Source organism: Periophthalmus magnuspinnatus, chromosome 15, assembly GCF_009829125.3.
Source record: "Periophthalmus magnuspinnatus isolate fPerMag1 chromosome 15, fPerMag1.2.pri, whole genome shotgun sequence".
Classification (NCBI taxonomy): Eukaryota; Metazoa; Chordata; class Actinopteri; order Gobiiformes; family Gobiidae; genus Periophthalmus; species Periophthalmus magnuspinnatus.
In genome coordinates this window covers 24,904,944-24,926,161 of record NC_047140.1, presented here as the reverse complement: position 1 = coordinate 24,926,161, position 21,218 = coordinate 24,904,944, and the positions used below count along the sequence as shown (strand labels likewise).

At 38.8% G+C, this 21,218-nt stretch overlaps 1 protein-coding gene across 14 annotated transcripts in view; it reads left to right on the top strand.

The window, feature by feature from the left end:
* Window positions 1–21,218, top strand: part of LOC117382306 (neurexin-1a-like) — a 313,634-nt gene that overhangs the window by 125,774 nt on the left and 166,642 nt on the right. For all 14 annotated transcript variants that reach the window (XM_033979439.2, XM_033979430.2, XM_033979425.2 and 11 more), the window contains 2 exons: window positions 11,250–11,453; window positions 13,109–13,135. In XM_033979439.2, the coding sequence (XP_033835330.1) occupies window positions 11,250–11,453; window positions 13,109–13,135 (231 nt within the window). The remainder of the gene's footprint in view (window positions 1–11,249; window positions 11,454–13,108; window positions 13,136–21,218) is intronic.

Genomic DNA, 21,218 nt, shown 5'->3' with positions numbered 1-21,218 from the left:
ACAGAAGGCAGAGTGGGATCTTGACAGGTTCATTTGACACCAGAACATTTGACACATGCATCTTGGAATTTTTTATTTAATTGTCATTGTATATAATTTAAGATTGCAGATCATTTGGCTTTCTTTATGGGTGTCTGAACTCACGGCATCATATTGATATAGAACTCAACTAATGAAAATGAAAAGTTGCATAATTAAAGTGACAAAAGTCTGATCCAAACTTGACTTATTTGGATGCTCCAGAACTTTCCCACAATGCCCCGGGTGTTGGCGTACGCTGAGTGGCAGGTGACTGATGCGCTGCGGAGACAGGGCTGGTCACGTAAAGCTCACTCTTGGCTGTAAATTGGCTGTCTTCTGCTATAACCATTTGGCTCATCAAAGCACTCAGTCATGACCAGAGGCGCTCCAGAATACAGATCCTCACCCGACACACACTCCAGCTAATGGGGGAGCTCAGGTCACTCCTCTAGCCTTTTCTTCCCATGGAAACAATTTAAACGTCAGATTGTCTTCTACACATTTCCTACTTAAGTTAATTGGTTATACGATTATAGGAAATCAGCAGTTTTCCTTTTGTTTACCCTGCGGACGTTAAAACAACAGGCTGTAGTGGTAGTAGTACTCATAGGCCTTGATCATTCTGCCCATTATTTAAACATGACCATCTTGTGCATTATATCATTTGCAAGTTGTATATTACCTAATTTCACTGTTGTCTTTCTAGTGGAAATCTGATTCTATTGTGCAGTTGTTTTTTATTTTTTTGCTGGTGCATTTTTAAGGTACCATATGTGAGATTTTTATTTTAAATTCCATAAAAAATATCCTCATTCTGTCTCCAGATATGTTCAAATGAAATACAGCTTTTACTGATAGCAATTGTAATGCTGATTTATTCTAAGTTGGACATAGGGGCCAAGTTGTTTGTGTTGTAATTTGGTTACTTTTCTTGAGAATTGAAGCACCAATCAGAAACCACAATGAGCTTCACGTGAGTCTCATTTGCGTTGCCAGTTTCAATGTTTAAATCCAGCTGGTTTAAACCTAAAATGCCTTTTTTTTTATCTGAATGGTCTCTACCTGTTAAGAAAACTCTGTTCTCGATGCGCAGTTTACCCAAAAAGACTCAGGACAAGTATTAGACTTTTCTTCTACTCTGATCAGAGGGGAGCGAGCACAGAGAAGAAGCTACGCAGACTGCTTCCACGAGGTCTTCACTGTACCTTCTCCAACACCCCCTTCTCAGCACAGCCTTTTATTAACATCTTAACTCAACTTTTCTCATCAGTTTTATCAGTAGAACAACATTCTATTCCTTTTCCCACACAGACATAACTTTTCTTATCTTTCAGTTCAGTTTACACTGCTTTTGACCTTTCACCCGCACCCACGTTTCCTGTTTCTCAATTGAGTTACTTTTCAACTTAGTTATACATTATAATTACACAGACTTGTAGTTTCCATCACACCCTATTAGTCTTGTATACTAATATAAGCATACAGTTCATTAATGATCAAATATATGCATAATTTTATTCACACTACCTTAACCCCAGCAAGAGCAGCCAATCATTAATCAGTGTTAGTGCAACTTCTGCAGCAGAAACTTGTATCTGTACTTGTGTCTCTGTGCTGCTTAAGGCTCTGGCCACCGAGTGCAGTGCCTTTTTTTAAAACTGTAAGCGTGCAGGCTGTGTATAGTTCCTTTAAATATAGATGCTTTATTGTAAACTCCTAACAAATCAATGAAATCCATCAACGTGACTAAACTATATCTTATGGCCTAAGTAATACTAGGTTACACACTTACATGTAGTACTCACCTGGGAATTGGAAGTACGCCACAGTGAAAGAGTATACATTCACTATTTATACATTGCCCTTGTAGAGTATGCAAAATTAATTTGAGCTGTATCTTATTCAAGTGGTGACCCTCTTACAATGCTGCGTGACTTTGTGTGCTCAAATCCCAGAGGAAGGAGTGGAACAGTGAAGGAGTGGAACAGTTAACATTATGTGTAATCAAGGCAAATGTCAAAAAGAGCCTGCCCGATGACTCCATTATCACAGTGTGGTACAGAGCAGATACTGGAGCCTCTATAGGAAGAACTATCTCCAGCACGATGTAATGCAACCCACACACTTCTGTCTGCATATCATTCTACTGCACTGTCTGAGCCAAGTCTTTACAAACTGAAAGGATTTATTGTTTATTTGTGTTAGAGCGTGGACCACAAGTGGGACACATCTGCTCATGGTGTGGGAGCGTTTTGATTCTGCTATTCATCCAGTGCACAAGAATGCCCATGGACAAGAAGAAGGAACTTGTAAAACATAAAAGAAGAAGCCATGTATCAGCGAGGACATGTCTCAGAGTTAAGCAGCAGCAGGACTTGCCATCGTCAAGGCCCGAACCAAAAGAACTTGTGGTTTGGGAGTTAAAACAAAAACAAAAGAAAAGAGAAGATTTCAGATCTAAAATGTGGAATATTGCTGTGATTTTGCAGATGTGTAATTGTACCAGGGAGTGAAAGGAAATGAGGCAGGAAGTGTGGGCAGCAAATACTGGAAAATGATAATTACTTTCCATTACTAGTTATTCTAAGCCACTATGTGCAAACAAAAGCAGAACAGATGCATCTGGCACTCTCCAAAACACATACAAAAAGGCTGAGTATTTATCAGAGGAATGAAAGATATCCACCCCTCCATCTTGGATCCACTGTCCAAGTCTCTTGTCCCTTAAGTGTCCTCAGTCTGTGGAGACTGGCACGGTCCCTGCTGGTCCTGGAGTGTGGGTCTAGATGCTTCCTGCTCTTTGGAAGTGGCCAAGTTGTCTCTGCTCTGGTGGGACGATGCAGGAAACAGCAGGCTTAGGAGCTGTCAAAAGAATTACCCTAGCCCTCACTTATCCATGCATGGTGTACCACCCGGTGGCAAAATACAGTTACTGCATATGGTGGAGGAGCACAAGCCCTGGGAGGTGGAGGAGGTGCTGGGGATGTTGTAATGTCCTATTTTAAGAGATTTTAATTAAGCAGACAAAGCAAATTTTCCCCTTTGCATCCCAAATGTCTTCCCCTTCATTGTTCTTGGGGTTGTTAATTAGCCCAAATATTAGTCCTGCAGCGTGACTCCCAGATGGTGAGTATAGGTACAAGCACACGCACATGTTTGCTAATGAGAGATGACGGATGCGGCGCTGACACCAGCCACATTTCTCCACATGAAAGATGCACACAGACACAGCCACAGAGAAAGAAAGAGCTAAGCCGCTAAGATCAATGCACAGTTCAATAACGTGGACAATGAGTTATGTGGATCTCATCCTTAATATGATCATCGTTAATGAGACGTTATAAATTATATACATTGTTTAACATGCCTGTGCAGTGTGATGAATGTGAATCCAAATAGTAGAGAATGTAAGTGACATTCACAGCCAATTATGTAGATTCATTTTATCATTAAATTCACTTTTCAGAGCTTGTAACCATGTTATAGTTGTTTCCCCCTCACCATTTACTCACACAATGTTATATTTAGAATCTTGCATGTTTGAGCGATCTTTAATCACTTATTTTCAAGACGCCATATTGCTGATCAATCCCTGTTTTCACCACCTGAGGCATAGGCCCACTTCTCTGTACTTACTTTGTTCTCCAATTCGATTTTCTTAATCAGTGATACACACAGGATTCGGCAGCAAAAAAAAAAAAAACAAAGAAAAAAAACGCTGCTTGCTAACATGATCTACGGCTGTCTGTCAGAAGTGCCAAATCTGACATTTCCGGTGATGTCAATCCACATTGGGCACTGTAGATTTTTGAGGAAATCAGAGGACTTGTTTCTTTTATTTAGTTTAGATGAATATTGCGATTTAACATGTGCAAATTATAATATAATGATCCACGGGTGTCATAAATTATAGCTATAGAGCAGACACAAGCACACTAGTTCTTTAAAAGTTGTATGTCTTTGGAAAGTGGGAAATATCTGAGGAAGAGCAGACACATCTGAATCTCTAAGCATAGATGAATGTCAACCACTCTGCCACTTTAGGTATAACAGCATAATAGTATCATTCTGTTTAGCTGAGCATATTATGTAAAGTAACAACAAAATATCTCTGAATTTGTTTGCTACCATTTGATTTCAATTGTAATAATGTGACATTAGATTGAGACAGGAAAGGCATTGTATTGTCATTGTGCAAAGTTCTTTAAAATTAGTCATTTCATATTAAAGGGCCCATATTCCACTATTTTCTGATCTGTTATAATCTTGATCCTCATCACAAACACAGCTGGAGTTGTGTTTTGTTTCATTCACATGTTTAACACACAAACCCTGCATATTTAGGCTGAGTTCTTCTCTCAAACAGAAAACACTTTGCTCCACCTTGTGATGTCATGTGGTAATACAGGAAGTGCTCCATTGTGTTTTTAAACTCCATACACCTTCACTGGAATCATCAGAATTGAAAATTTCTACTGAACAAAAGGTAAACACGTGTGAATGAAACAAAACACAACTCCAGATATGTTTTTGAGGAAGTAACAACATTCTAACATGACTTAAAGCTCACACAAGTCCATTTTGCGTAATATTTATATTAACTATTTACCCATGTTATTTGTGTGTATTTTATTTTTCTTCAAATAGCGGAGTATGAGTTGTTTCACAGCCTGCCGCTTTTGTACACGAATGCAAAGATCTAAAGAAATATAAATGTATAACAGGCTTGTGCAAACATGAATAACTATGCGTACTGTATGGTTTAAATATAGCATACACATTTTCTCATTGCTACACAATTTGCATATGAAATGTTATAAGACACAGCACTTCTCAATATATGTGTCACCTTAGTACAACAAATGGATTATACTGATACTGCAAGATATTTTCAAAGTGTTTGGGTCCACACTGCTGCAGTTAACTAGACATCTCCAGGCTATAGTACACGCAAGGCTCATAAAGTCAGATACAGGCACAGTAGACACTCTGTTAAATTATAGAAAAAATTAATAATGAATACATAAATACATAAATAAAATATAAATAAATAAAATAAATAAAATAAATAAATAAAAATAACATAACACTGAAACATAACACATTTTGAAAATAATTTGGAAAAAATAATATTCCAAGCTATCATTTAAAACTGCTCTTTAACCTGAAAATCTAGCTTTTGTTTCTGGTTTAATGGAAGTTTCATTCTCAAGAAGACTGTCAGAAAGCAGAATGAGCCTCGAACGAGTCTCACATCTGGGTTGCCAATTTCAATGTCTAAATCCAGCTGGTTTAAACCTAAAAAGACTCTTTCCCGCTTAATTATGTGTCTAAGTGCTGGTTAAGGTTTTAGCAGCCAAAGTTCAGTTGTGAGTGTAGTACCTGTTTAAAAACTGTAAGAGTGCAGGCTACATATAATTCCAGACATCTTTTTTTTTCTCTTTTTTATGTGAACAAATAACAAATCACTGAAATCAACGTGACTAAACCATCAGTCCCTGCAAAAGAAACCCCAAAAAACATGTGAAAATATTAAAGCTATCATTTAAAACCGCTTTATAACCTGCAAATCCAGCTTTTGTTCCTGCTTTAATGTAAATAGTTGTGTGTGTGTTATGTTGTCTACAGATCAGAGAGCACCATTCTGACACGTATGTAGTGAAATCCCGCTGCAGTCGTGACAGTCCTGGCAGAGCTGTACTGATTCCTCTCCTCTGTCAGACGCGCTCATCCACTTTGGCGCTTTACTCCCATTCGCTCTCATATCTATAATGAAGTTCCCTGGCTCTGATAAGGAGACACACTCGGAGCTGGAGAAGAGCAAAGTTGGACTGGATGAAGATATAGTGTGCGTTTCTTTGTGCTCTGAGACTATTTCCTCCTCTCTGGATTTCTATTCACTTGGCAGCTTGTTGTCACACATTTAACAGCTATAGGGATGTCTAGTTTTGTGAAGACACTGCGCACCAGAAGACAGAGGTTCTTTTGAATTATTCCTCCCCTAGTGTTTATTTCTGTTTATAATGGCTGTCGAAGATACACTTTCCATATAAAAATAAGCTTTGGCTGTTGTTGTCAGGTGATTTCTGGATAGGGTGCATAGTCCCCCCGCTGCTGCAGTGCTGTGGTTGACGTGCTTCTGACAGCTCAGTATTCCAGTGCAGTTTGGCTCCGGGGGAATTGAGATAGAGTGCCATTAGCGCTCGAGTTAGCAACACGTAGCTATATCCTGCGCCCTTAATGCTATCCCTTAACCGCTCTGTGCTCGTGTGATAGCCAAAAATCACCATATAATGACCATGAAATAAAATATGCATAAATACAGACTCAAATCGTTGTCTGGTCCCACTGGGCTGATACTGAAATAGCCATTATGAAGCCGTGGGTTGTGGCATAGATGACTGATGATATTATTTGAGTGGAAAGTGACATCAGTAAGCAGATATTAGGGTTGTCAAAATGTCAAAAATCAGATACTAACTGAGGGTAAAACTAGTATCCAAACTGCTAGATACTCATTTGAGCAGGTATCGATAGTAAAAAGTCACATTCACAGAACAGAAATGAACGTTTAATAGCTTTAGAATGATCTTGAACCGTATCAGAACAAGTATAAGACCACATAGACTAGTATACAGTACCCCCATGGACCACTATGGAACATACCTGGACGACTGAGGGATTACACAGATATAAGGCCACATGGGGATATAAAAGTATAAAAGTACTACCATTTAATGCTGAAAACCACATTATATTGCCTAAAAAAAAGATTTGAATCATCATCGTTGGATCAGAAACAGTCCTTAGTGTCAATATAGACTAGATACTAATCAATGAAACAACTAAATACTGACTTGAGCATATGTTGATACTATAAGAAAAAAAGGAAAAACATGAAAAACAGAATAATTGTCAGAAGTAAGATCATAGTGAAATGCTGGTGTTGTATAACTGTCTATATTTTATACATTAATGATATAGGAGAGGAGTTTGTTACATCAAAGTGCACGTTATGTTCCCCGGCGGTACAAACTTTTTTATTGAGCTTAATTCTTGGTATCTGAAAAATATAACTCGACATCATGAAACGTATTTGATTCATTTATCCAAGTCCAAGAATAAAATGAGCCAGATGACAGATACTGATTTGAGCTAACAACAAAAAAAGAGCCACACCTGCAGCTCTCGCACTTCTGATGGTGAAAAGCAGACTGCCTCGGTGACTGGAGCTGCACGAGGGGCCGCACGAGGGGCCGCTGACAGGTGTTCGCTTTGCATTAGATAATCATTTCCACATGTGTCACTCGAAATATTTCCTCAGCAATTTGGGCTTTTCTTGCGTCTGGAAACATCAGCGTTTTTAACAGACGTGACATGTTCATTATAATGTCGTATCTTCTTTGCTTAGATCTGACAGTTGGTAGCCAGGTTGTGACAGCTGATTACCAAAGACTATAATGTGCACTTTAAAGTTCCCATATTATGCAAAATTGACTCTTGTGAGCTTTAAGACATGTTAGAATGTTGTTACCTCAGCGTAATATGGGCTCTTAAATAATTGTTGGTTACATTTTATAATAACTACCACCTCCAGAAACTGACATACAGGACAAGTAGTTACCAAATCAGTTACTAAGTTTGAAATATTCTTGATAAACTTAATTCCCAATGAACAAATAGTTTCAGTTTGTTTTATTGAAGGTAATAAGATGTAGTTTTTATAAAGTGTTTTAGAAGCTGTGAAAAACGTTATATAAAACACACGTTTTGTAAGAAGAACCAGGTGTCATTTGTATTGGTCATAATAATGTATGTAAAAATATTATAAAAATATGAACAGAAACAGCAGGAACGCTCGCAGAGACATTTGTCTTTGGATATACATTCCACTGACTACATTTTGTACTGTAACAGTGGGATTTCTCATTTTCTCATTTTTGCATCTCCGTTTCCTCTGCTCCTCATCTGTGTTTCCTCTGCACCTCGTTGCTGTTTCCTCTACTCCTCATCTGTGTTTCCTCTGTATCTCGTCTCTGTTTCAGCTGCACCTCATATTTATTTCCTCTGCACATCATCTGTGTTTCCTCTGCACCTGATCTGTGTTTCCTCTGCACCTCATCTGTGTTTCCTCTGCACCTCGTTTCTATTTCCTCTGCACCTCATCTGTGTTTCCTCTGCACCTCGTCACTGTTTCCTCTGAATCCTCATGTGTGTTTCCTCTGCTCCTCATCTGTGTTTCTTCTGCATCTCATCTGTGTTTCCTTTGTATTTCCTCTGCTTCTCATCTGTTTTTCCTCTGCGCCTCATCTGTGTTTCAGCTGCACCTCATATTTATTTCCTCTGCACCTCGTTGCTGTTTCCTCTGCTCCTCATTTCTGTTTCCTCTGCTCCTCATCTGTTTCCTCTGCTCCTCATCTGTGTTTCCTCTGCGCCTCATCTGTGTTTCTTCTGCACCTCATTTCTGTTTCCTCTGCTCCTCATCTGTTTTTCCTCTGCGCCTCATCTGTGTTTCTTCTGCACCTCATTTCTGTTTCCTCTGCTCCTCATCTGTTTTTCCTCTGCGCCTCATCTGTGTTTCTTCTGCACCTCATTTCTGTTTCCTCTGCTCCTCATCTGTTTTTCCTCTACGCCTCATCTGTGTTTCTTCTGCACCTCATCTGTTTCCTCTGCTCCTCATCTGCGTTTCCTCTGTGTTTCCTCTGCACCTCTTCGCTTTGGCAGTGGCAGGCAGCAGACGGTTTAGCAGAGCGGACCAGTTAGTCACTGGGGCCTGTCACGCGCAGAGCACCCCGGGAGGGCGTGGTGCAGAATTGGATTTGGGTGAAGGATGTGCTGGAGAGGTCTGGTGGGATACATGGGACAATGATGATGAGTGTACCATGGTCCCAGCCCTATCTGCTTCTTCTTTAACAGACTCTCTATCTGCCTGAACACTGCAGCCACTGTAATGGCTCTGTTATTGGGTTATGCTTTAGTTACACCAGCGGAAATGTGTTTATAACCTCCTGCTGGTGTTAAACAATCTCCTTACAAACATTTTCCCAGACACAGACCTAATGCTTTGAGTAAATGCAGCCACAGCGAGTCAATATTTAAGGTCCACAAGTTGGGGTGGTTCTTCTGTCCTTCGCTCAAATAATTATAGTGTTCTGTTAAAAAAGAACATGATAAACTTTACACGCTCAGGTGAATGAGTTTGAACTTAACACTTAAGCTTGTGCATGTTGTGTGCATGTGAGTGATTGATTATGGTTCCTGAGGCTAATGGAACAGTTTGACAGCCTTGTTTCCATGAGTCTATCCCACGTAAGGCATTATTAGTTTTATAAACAGTTAAACTTTACTTTAACATCATCATATATGCAGTGAGTGAGTCAGATGCCCCCCCCCCCCGACACACTTGAGACTATTCTAGGACAGTTACATTTAGTGAACGTACTTGCAACCTTCTATTTTAGTCTGATTTTCTATTGTGAAATGATTGAATTAAAAATAAATGGTCAAATTCTGCTCGTTCATATCAGCCCATGTAAAGCGTCGCTGTGTCCTCAGTGTTATTGACCAGCAGATGCATCGCTCTGTGGATGTAATTCTAGTTGCCTAATTGTTGGATGCATTAGCCTTTGTAATGACTTTTTGATTGTTTCTGTAGTTGAAACACAATTAGGCCAGTATCACTTCTAGGAGGAGAACATCTTGAAACATTGCTAAAAGACTGCAGTTTTCCTGTGAAGCCTGCAATTGAATCAGCAGCACAACAAATGGACTGAGTGGACGTGCTGAAATTCAGTTAGGGCTGCTGGGTTTGTCAGGGGCACGGCTAACGCTACTGCGGCATCAGAACAGCAGAACCTGCTGTTTACAACGTGATCTGTGAAGACCTTTCTCTCATTAGCACATTCAAATGAAATGACATAGGATAAAGTTATAAATAGAATTGAGAATTCTGAAGAAAAATATAATTGAAGGGAACACTTGTCAAGCAGAGAGCGCAGTGCGATATTTATTTAGACTTGGTCAGAACAGGACTGATTGTGCATGTTTTGAGTTGAGGGAGGAAATAGACAGTTTAATGTCTTTTTTCCCCTATTTTCCCTGCAGCATTAGTTTCAGATAATGAATGACAGCAGCTCAGTTGATTCGAGTGTTTGAATGCTGCTCTCGACATAAAACATCATTGGTAAAGCAGTCAGATTCACTCACCCACAGGTTGGCGGTGCAATTCCAGTTCCTTGTGTCATTGTGTCCTTGGGCAAGACACTTAACCCACCCCACCCCCCAGTGTTTGTGTACACTGGTGTATGGATGTGTGTGTGAATGGGTGATTGGTTCCTTTAATGTAAAGCTCTTCGAGTGCCTTGGAGGTGGAAAAGTGCTTTATAAGAATAATGATTCAAGCTTTTTCTAGGGCAGATTTCTATTCCTCAGCATTGGCCAGTTGCTCTGAAATCTTTCATACAAAGTACCACCAAAGGAAATAGTTAGGTTTCACAGTACTGAGTACTAAAGACTAACTCAAAGACAGAAATGTGGAATTTACTCGTGCGGGTATCACAGTTTAAGAAGCACGAGTGTAGAGAGTATCAGAGGCACATTCTTTTACTTTCACTTTATCTATCAATCATTATTTTCTCATTTCCTTCTTTAACAAAACATATAGGCTATAGGCTGTGGTGGAACGTAAGAAAAAAAAGTAAAAGTAGTAAAGTACTGTACTGTATAACTTTTAGGTCTCTGTAGATTTTAAAGTAGATGCTTTTTACTTTTACTTCACTACATTTGAAAGAAGGTATCTGTACTTTCAACTCCAATATATTTTAAGTGAAATGAAAAGTAAAGTTATTCTTGTTTGAGACCTGCTGAAAAGGCTGAAGAGTTCATTTTTAGCACGTTCATAATTTCAGAAAGCACAAATAAACAAATAAAAACAGGAAGAATAAAACAATTGATTCAGTTGTTTCTGTTGAACAGAATTCAGCTCAAATCTTTACCAAAATCACTACATTTGAAGCCTTTTTAAACCTCAAAATCTGTGTGAAATACTTTACTCTTTGAATATATTTTAAACAGGTACTTAGATAGTTTTACTCAAGGTTTTTTTTTCATGTGACACTTTATTTGTTTGAGTACTTGAAATGATCATATGATGTAACCTCTATCTTTGCATTTGACCCGACAGCCTCCCCGGCCTGTCCCTCTGAACTGTCCATCTGTTGTGTCCACAGAGGCGACCATCTTGAGCTATGACGGCAGCAAGTTCATGAAGGTGCAGCTGCCCGTGGTCATGCACACGGAGGCCGAAGACGTCTCCCTGCGTTTCCGTTCCCAGAGGGCGTACGGCATCCTCATCGCCACCACGTCCCGGGACTCTGCCGACACCCTGCGCCTGGAGCTGGAGAGCGGACGAGTGCGGCTCACTGTTAACCTAGGTAAAGCCTCGGAGAGTATGTGTGTCACTGCAGTAAACTCCTATAGACCTACACTTGGGCAACGCTAGAGCCAAAATAGTCGTTTTCGATCTGCCCCAGTCTCTTGAATAGAAAGAGATTGTTTAGATGCTTTCAATGGCCGGAGTCTGCGGTCTCTGCGCTCACTGCCAGATGAGCACGCAAATGTTCTAACAGGGAATGCTCGTTGCCGTCTGAAAACTGACCCTAGTTTCTTACCCCTACCAAAAAATACAACCGCCATCGCATACACAGTTGCAATCGCATTTACCGGGTTTCAAATCACACCATTCAGAACAGCAAAATGACCAAACTGCTGCTTTATTTTCCTTTGAATTCATACAGATTCCTCGCTCAAAAACACCTGAACTGCAATGTGGAGCTCACCTAAAATTCAAATCAGGTGCTATTATCCCCCATTAAGTAACAAATCTTTCATCGCTTGGAATACTTTTATCGTGGCTGTGTAAGAGAAGGAATTTGGAGCTAAAAATGAGTCTTTTGCGAACGTCCCCGGCAGCTATGATTTTACACTGTGCCACTAGATTAAAAATTCTTCCTTCATTTTACCTTTACGTGATGACACATTCCACTGTGGTCCTTTTTGAAGAGACATATTGGTATAGAGCTGAATGTGTTTTTGATATGCACCTTATACCTTTATAGCTTGAGAAAACACACAGCCAGTGAAGTGCATGCGCTCCGGTTTATGTGTTATTTGCTCAGGAAAGGATCCATTGATGCTTGTGAAAAGTTTGATATCTCTCAAACGGAGCAGTGCCGCACAAATGATAGCCATCTATTTCGCCTTTCCACTGGCTAAACAGAAATGGGCTTCCTAAGCGCCGCTGTTTAACCGTGCATACCAATAGACCGGCTGTGTTTGTCCCGAGCCCAAAAGGAAGCAGCCGGATCGCGGTAGGAGGGCAACAGCGCCGCCTATTGACGAGACGAGCGCTCATTTTTTATGCTTTTCTACGGAATTAAGTCTGACACATTGGAGAGTTTGAGAGTTCGTCCCTTCCCCCTTGGCCCGTCTCCTTGTCATTTCTTCAAAAGCAGAGCATTCCCTGTAAGGCCAAGTTTGCGCTGGTCTCTGGCTGTCTGCGACCACTTTGCCTCTGTGGTTGACAACACACGACAGCGAGAGCCAAATGGGGAGAGGTGAGGGTGGATTTGGGTCACCATTTTCTCTATAGTATCCTTAAACAAGAGGAAGACATAGAAATAGTTGAATTGTATGCAACAGTAGCCTTTTTTTTTATTCTAAACATCATTATGACAGTATACATTGACATAATAGTATAGTAATTACCTATTCAATCAAGTCTACCATGGACCTCTCCGGGGATTACATTGTCTTAAACCCTCGTTTTAAAAGTTACGACTCAGAACTCCTCCCAGATGGCTCTTTCTGACACTGGCTCTGCATCTAAACTTATAGCTCATGTGCTCATTTTAGGAAAACAAATATATAAATGCAAAAGATATGCTTGATAACAGCGACAGCCGTCAAAAGTGGAGCGTGGCCAGTGTCCGTGTGTGCGTCCCCAGATGAGTGGACTGTATGTTTTGATGTCTGCAGCTGTGTTACTTTGAAAGAATTTTTATCTCTCATCTATTCTTCCCCCATCTAGATTGTATCAGGATTAACTGTACCTCCAGTAAGTCAATGTTCACATACTTCTCTCTTTTCTCTAGTCTCTTTTGTTCCCAGATAACACTGTTTTTTTAGCTGCTGTGTTGTTTCTTAGCAACCATGTATGCAATTTGTCCTATACTGTCAGATAATCCCAATATCTCCAGGCTATAGTGAGATGTGTCTGACTTGCATTAAAGTAGCAGGGGAAAAGTTGGTGTATATGTGCGGCGCAAATTCGATTCCAAGAAAGAATAAATAAATAAATAAATACTAAAAAGCATTCAGAATAATATTGTAATTAAACACAAAACGTAAACAAACCATTATACGTCAGAGATTTTTAATAATCCAACTTGAAAGATTATGTAAATTTGTAGTTGCATAAAATTGTTTTGTAAAAGTTTGCAAATTAGATTTTTGATGTATTAATTTTGAGTAGACTTTTTGTTACAGCTATCAAATACTAAATTAGTTATTTATTTTTACCCAAGCCAGAATAACTGCGGGGCGACTGTAGCTCAGTTGGTTGTGTTTGTCCACTGATCCGCAGGTTAGCGGTTCAAATCCCACTCCCCACATAATAATAATAATAAAAAAAAAAAAAAAAAAAAAAATAATAATAATAATAATAATAATAATAATAATAATAATAATAATAATAATAATAATAATGATGATGATGATGATGATGATGATGATGATAATAATGATAATAATATAATAATATAATAATGAAAAAAATGAAAAAATTAATTAATAGATAAATAAATGACAAAATAAATAAATACATGAAAAAATGAATAAATACATGAAAAATAAATACCGGTACATGAAAAAATGAATAAATACATGAAAAAAATAAATAAGTGAAAAAATAAATAAATACATGAAAAAAAAATGAAAAAATAAATACATAAATAAATGAAAAAAAAAAAAAAACACAATTAATAGAGCGGTCAGATCCAGCTCCCACAGACAAATCCTGTCATTGCGTCCTTGGGCAAAAACACCCAACTCGCCCCCAGTGTCTGCGCTGACTGATGTATGAATGTGTGTGAATGTGAGTGGTTCCTTGTTGTTCCTTGATGTAAACCTTGCAATAATTCCAATCAGTTCTACGCCTGATGCCCTACCTCTAAAAAGTCTGTAGTATGTGAACCTGCGAGGCTGTATAAGCACAAATATTTTCCAGTTTTACCCTTAAATCATCTTGTTATAATATTTATGAATTCTTGCTTTTAGTTAGGTGCATCTTTGCAATTGGTCTTGTTTGTGCATTGGTTACTTCTGCCTTAAAAAACAAAAAAAACAGCAACAATAAAAGCCAGTATTAACAACACTCCTAAATATAGACTACAGGCCATTTGAAATTAACAAACCTTCACAGCAATAAGTCTGCGGGCTGCTGCTGTGTACAAAGGCAGGTATTTTGGACACGGATGAGTTCCTTGTCTTCTTCTTTCCCTCACTATTTTGTTTCTCTTGTGCTTTAGTGTCTCATGTCGGCTGTAAATTGATGAGGCCATTCAAGGCACAGAGGAAATACAGAGCGTGATTTTATTATTCTCATTAACCTGCCTCACCGAGCAGAAAGAAAGGGATGGAGAGGGAGGGGAGGAGAGTCCATCTTGTTCTGCGGGATCACAAATAGATGCTTTGGATGTGTGTGTGTGTGTGTGTGTGTTTGGGCTAAGACGTTAGTGTGCAATATTTTGGGAGGTAAATATCCCTGGCATTTATTATTCAGGAAGTGGGATGAATTAATAATTAGTTTTCCAGAGGTAGAATATGTGAGGCTCGCTGCTGTTTAAAGGTTCAACACTCATCAAACAGGACATCGGGACCTGCTGGCTTGAATTTTAACACCTAGGCCAACCTTCTGTCTCTGTACTTTTCATAGCATATCTGTGGTGGAATGTACCAAAGTGAAAGTAAAGTACTGTATTTAAGTAAACATTTTAGATATCTGTATTTTATCTACTTTAAAATACACTTAAGTATGCATTTTCGGTATCTGTACTTTACTTTTTCACATTTTAAAGTAGATATTTTTTACTTTTACTTCACTATATTTGAGAGCACGTATCTGTACTTTCTACTCCACTACATTTTTGAGCTGGACTGAAAGGCAAAAGTATTTTTATTTGAGATTGATTTATTTATTTCTGTCTTTCTCAAAATCAAAACATTCGAAGCCTTATAAGAGCTCAAAAATACTTTTACCTTTTGCTCTTCAAGTACATTTAAATTGGTACTTTAATACTTTTACTTAATTAGATTTTGAGTACTTTTCCACCACTGCAACTTATAGACTGTATAGGTCAGTTTTGGTCCCTATGTACTTGAAGAGCAAAAAGTAGCTTCAAATGTGCTGATTTTTGTAAAGATTTGTGCTGAATTTAGTTTGCTTTTGTTTGCTTAAATATGGTACTTAACTACTTTTACTTTGTTACTTTCCACTACTGATAAGCTATGAAAAGTACAGAGACAGAAGGTTGGCCTAGGTGTTAAAATTCAAGCCAGCAGGTCCTGATGTCCTGTTTGATGAGTGTTAAACCTTTAAACAGCAGTGAGCCTCACATATCCAGCGCAGTTATAATAAAGCATTAGTTTTGTACAGCTGTGTTATAGAAACTCACAATCTAATGACAGTTCCAGGTGTTATTCATTCACTCCTCATACACAGAGGTGGTAAATTATTTCTGAAGTTACACCTGAGCTAGACAGGTGAAGTGTGGCTGATGATCTGTGCTCACACCCCTCTGTTCATCATCAACCACTCACACAATCATTCATAAACAGAGCTGTTATATGCACTGGATGTAGCTGGGATTGAACTGTTAACCTTTTGGTATTTGGGCAAACCATTCAACCACTGCCGCCTCCAGCTATTAGCAAACTGTTGATTTGTTGTCTACAGAAATTTGAGGCCTTGGGCAAGAAGCGTCACATGGGCCCCCTTTTGATATAAATGAAAGAAGAGGGTTCAGTCAATTCTGGGCCCCTAAGACCCTGAGGCCCGGGACAACAGACACTTTTGCCCCCATGTGTCGACTCCCCTGGTTGGCTATTTAAATTTTTCTTTCTTTATCTTTATTTATACAGGTGAACCCAATGTTTTCCACGAGTGTCCTTTTCAAAATATAATGCAAACACAAAAAAGTAGATAAATCCCTATAAAAAATTAAAAACAGGTGTAGGTGTGTGTTTAAAAGTCCATTTCCATTCACTAAAAAGTGCCATAAACAGGACCACTATTTTTAAAAATATAATACAAACACAAAAAGTATATAAGTCCCTATAAAAATGTAAAAACAGGTGTAGTTGTGTGTATAAAAGTCCGCTTCCATGTACTAATAAGTTTCATAATACAGGACTACTGTGTTTTAGTTTGGCTGTCAGTGGTCATAATGTTATGGCTGATCTGTATATACCAGATACTATAGAAAACACTAACCCATAGCCTGTTGTCGAATGCAGCATTACGTCAACAGATACCAACAGTTTCCCAGTCCTATATTGTGTATATCATACTTGAAGGTCATTGCCTGCTGAGAATCTCACACACACGATACTCCCCCGACCTGCAGACACGCCGCTGTGAGACACCTCCTTCTTAACACCTCTCTAAATGCTAAATAGCATTGTTCAGGCGTCTTGGATTGCGTGCTTGTTTGTGTATGCAAATAAAAAAAGCTTTGAGCTCTAATTCCCCTTTCCGAAGGCTTTAAAAGGTCATTGGTGGTTTGTGATGATAGCGTGAACTCATAAACAGTGCAAACACGGCGTAGTCCCCGTCATGTGCTGTAGGGGGCAAACATGAGGTGAGTTTTGTTTGCTCCTCTAATGTGCCTTGCTGTTGCCGTAATGCTGTAACCTCGCTATTTACAGATGAAAAGAGGAGAGAATGAGACAGGGACAGGGACAGGTTCTGGACTTACATAACGCTGCAGCGGTTGGTGCTTCTTGTGCTTAGATCCACGAAACAAAATGTGTTACATATAATGACAAAAGACAAGCTCTCATATGAAATTAGCATAAATGTGATGTTTGCTTACTTACCGCTCTGCGCGACACTTTCTGACTGTAACAGCTACAAGAAAGAAATCATAAAGGAACAAGTATAAATACATAAAACTAGAAGTGCCAACCGATTATGACATGCTGTTTGTTTCACTTGTAAATTCAAACAATCTAGTATTATTTTTTATGTTTTTTATTGCACCCAGTAAATGCTTGTCAGACTTATTTTGCAGTACACACAGTATATGCCCAGTAGGTGCCTTATACTGAAGTCCCAAGCTTCGAGTAGATTCGAGGTTGACGGTGCGATTCCAGCTCTCATGAATGCTGTTGCTGCGTCCTTGGGCAAGACACTTAACCCAACTCACATTCATACACCATTATCCACGTTCACTGGTGTATGAGTGCGTTTGTGAGTGGGTGAGTGGTTCCTTGAGTGCCCTGAAGGTGGCGCTATACTAAATTGTGACAATTTACCATTTTATATTTCCTTTAAACTAGAAAATCTATAGGCTATCTCACAAAAAAGGCCCATATTTCACTAGGATGTGGAGTCAAAAACACCTACAAATGCTACAATATAACATTAATTTGCAGTATTATAATTAGAATGCATTCAAAAGCACAGTCAGATTTATTTTCCAAAACAATGCAAACTGCAGTTCAAAATATCTTTATTGAATCCACGCACAAAAACTCTTTCTGATACACAGCACTGGAGAAGCACAAAAGGCACTTCTCTGGCTTCAGACCTAATTACGTCAGTGGAGGGTGTTTAATTGAACTGCTTGGAGAGCGTGTTAAGCCCGTTCCACTCTCCCACACAAATAGTTCACATTAATGATTTTCTCTGTGTTATTTCGGTCCTTAGTTTTTCTTAATGAACGTGTGTTGTCAGGCATGCCGCATGGGTCCACTCTGTGTATGAAGGATTTGTGCGGCAACTCAACGAACACATCACTGTCAATTAGGACCCGTGCTCCCCAGGGCCACAGCTGTCTGAGGGGAACACCGCCGCTAATGCTTAAACACTGCTAACGGCCAGGCATAACGACAACTGAGTAACCACGACGACAGCCAGAGGAAGTTTATAAGTAAGAGTTATGTGAATGGAGCGATGGGGCATGTATGGATTCGTATGCTAAAAATATTACTTGCTGTATTGTAGTGGAAGGAATCACCAGATACGCCAAATTTCTTCTGGTGTATTTATTTATTTTTAATTTTTTTTAACACAAGGGCGACTAGGTTGTTACCCACACCAAAACAAAAGCAAAACAGCAGCTGTCTCCACTCCAAAACAGACCAGTAACTGACCAACAGAACCTTCACATCAGCTTGTCGGCATAGCAACCAAGTGTCACATACAAAGGTAGTAATTAACGACAACACAGTTACAACAAACAACAAAACTCTGAGGTAAACTCAAAATAGCAGATCATTACAATATTATAATAATACAAAGAAAATAAATATATATATATATAAAAAAATACAAATAAAAAATAAATAAAAAATGGTAAAAAAGTATGATTCATTTCTTATCATATAATGTGATAATGAATATGTAGGTATGTATGTATATATGTAGATATGTATGTAGGTAGGTATATAGGTAGGTAGGTAGGTAGGTAGGTATGTAAGTAGTTATGTAGGTAGTATACAGGTATGTAAACAGGTAGGTAGGTACGTATGTCGTAGGTATGTAGGTACGTATATAGGTATGCAAGTAGGTAGGTAGGTATGTATGTAAGTAGGTATGTAGGTACGTAGGTAGGTAGTTACGTACGTATGTCGGTAGGTATGTAGGTACATATATAGGTATGTAAATAGGTAGGTAGGTACGTAGGTATGCATGTAAGTAGGTATGTATGTATGTAAATAAGTAGGTATGTATGTACGTGCGTAGGTAGGTATGTAAGTAAGTAGATATGTACGTAAGTAGGTATGTAGGTACGTATGTAGGTATGTAAATAAGTAGGTATGTAGGTAAGTAGGTATGTATGTAGGTACCTAAGTATGTCTGTATATGTACCGTATATATTCAAATTATTGATGCTATGTTCCCCTCACCTGCAGCAGTTGATTGCAATTATAAATCAAGACTCAGATAATAGTGCAACATTTTAACACACCCTCGAGCATCAGTTGATAGTCCTAAAATAAATAGGCCTACAACTATTGATCCAAAACGATAATCCCATTCATTTCAGTTTGTAGGTTAGATCGTTTATACAGCCAATGAAGTGCTGATATTTGGTAAAAACCTTATTATAACTGCACTTTATTAGCCTTAATATATTGAATCATTCTTAATAAATGATCTGTTCATTATGGAGGAAGTATGTGTTCATGCTTCATTAAGGCTGATTAAGGAGCAGTTAAAAAGGTATGAGAAATTTTGTTAACCTCTAATTTACTAGTTGTGTCCATTTAAACTACGATATTGATTCAGTTTGGATTCCTCTTGCAGCCACATGCCTGCTGCTCTACCCTTACCATCTATAACTTTGACGTATAGCGCAGTAATATATAACGCCTTCCCCCGGTTGCTTGGCCCGTGCCCCGTCCACCTGTGCGAGTGGCTCCGTTTGACCCGGTCTCACCAGCATGTGCCCGTGGTCCTGCGGGTGGGGCTGATTGACTGGATAATCACATCTTCTCATGCTGTTCCCTGAGGCCTGGAGGCAGTGGAGCGCAGAGCCTAGTGCAGATCCATCAGAGCACAAGGGCAGAGCTGAGGAGCCTGGGACGCCAGCCACCGCGCTCCTGATGTGAGAGGAGCAGTGGGGGCTTTGGAGCCGCACTCTGGGATGGAGAGCCAAAGTCAAATGCACTGTGGGGATTAACTATTGAAATGTGCAGCTCAAGATAGATGTGTATTTAGTTAATGGATCAGGGTTATGTGGGGTCTGGACGATATTAAAGTTCTGTGATGCGATTGTCATGGCAATTATATACATTTATATACATTTTTTCTTTCTTTCTTTATTTGTCAGGAACCATGTACAAATTCATTCATTTTACAAAACAAAAGATGATTTGTACCAGATTTAACTACTGCTACTTTCCATGTGCAGGTGAACACACATTAATACACACATTTCATTACAATTACGTAATAAGACTAACAGTTCATCATTGATATTAGCAGTAAAATACAACAAATCTCCCCATGTCCAATATAGTATGTTTCCTACAGTCCAAACAATATAAAAAGTCAACTATGTGCAGGTTTTTACAGTGAATACAGAATATTACAAACTAACTAGACTGGTGTGGACACATTTGATTATCTACAATGTACTTTTAAATGTACTTTTACTATGAATAAGTCCTATATTTAAACAACTTTTATATACTTGTACTTAATACCAGTGAAAACAACTACGATCTATCAGAAAACATTATGGAGAAGTAGTTTTTTCTGCACATTCTGGTGAAATAATGGCGAGTATCTCTTATTGTCCCATCCCTAATCTGGACAGTGTATAGAGTAGAGACTGACTGGAGATTAGTACGTATTTTTTGCTTTTAAAATGATCCCAATCATTTTTGTTTAGTTCTAAACATCATTTTGTGACCTATAATCCAAGTTATGTATTAAGCAATTACATGTGCTTTTAAAGTGCTTTTAGTGTTGATAAAGAGGGGCATCTCACAGCAGGCAGTCGTGAATTACTTGGGATGTACGAATAAATGGGTCATTAGTGGCCTTGAAAAATAAGATGACTTTATTATCACGCTCTTTACACTTTTTGTATGTCTGCGTTTATCTGGCAAATTGTGCTGAGATTCACTGACGGTAAAAGAGTGACTGCAGTATGAAATGGCCAAGGCTGTAACAAGGTGTAACAAGGCACTCTCCTCCAACACTGGCTTTTCATGGTTATCTGCTGCCCCCCAGTGGTCTGTTTAGGAGCAGGGATTAAAAAAATAACATAAAATAGCTAAACAAATGCAAGTCAGATACAGCTACATTCAAAATTGCACCCTGCCCTGTCTTTCAAATATGTTGCACTCTCTCTTTCTCTGCTTTTTTATTTTATTTTTTATTTTATTTTTAAATTTTCTTCAATCTG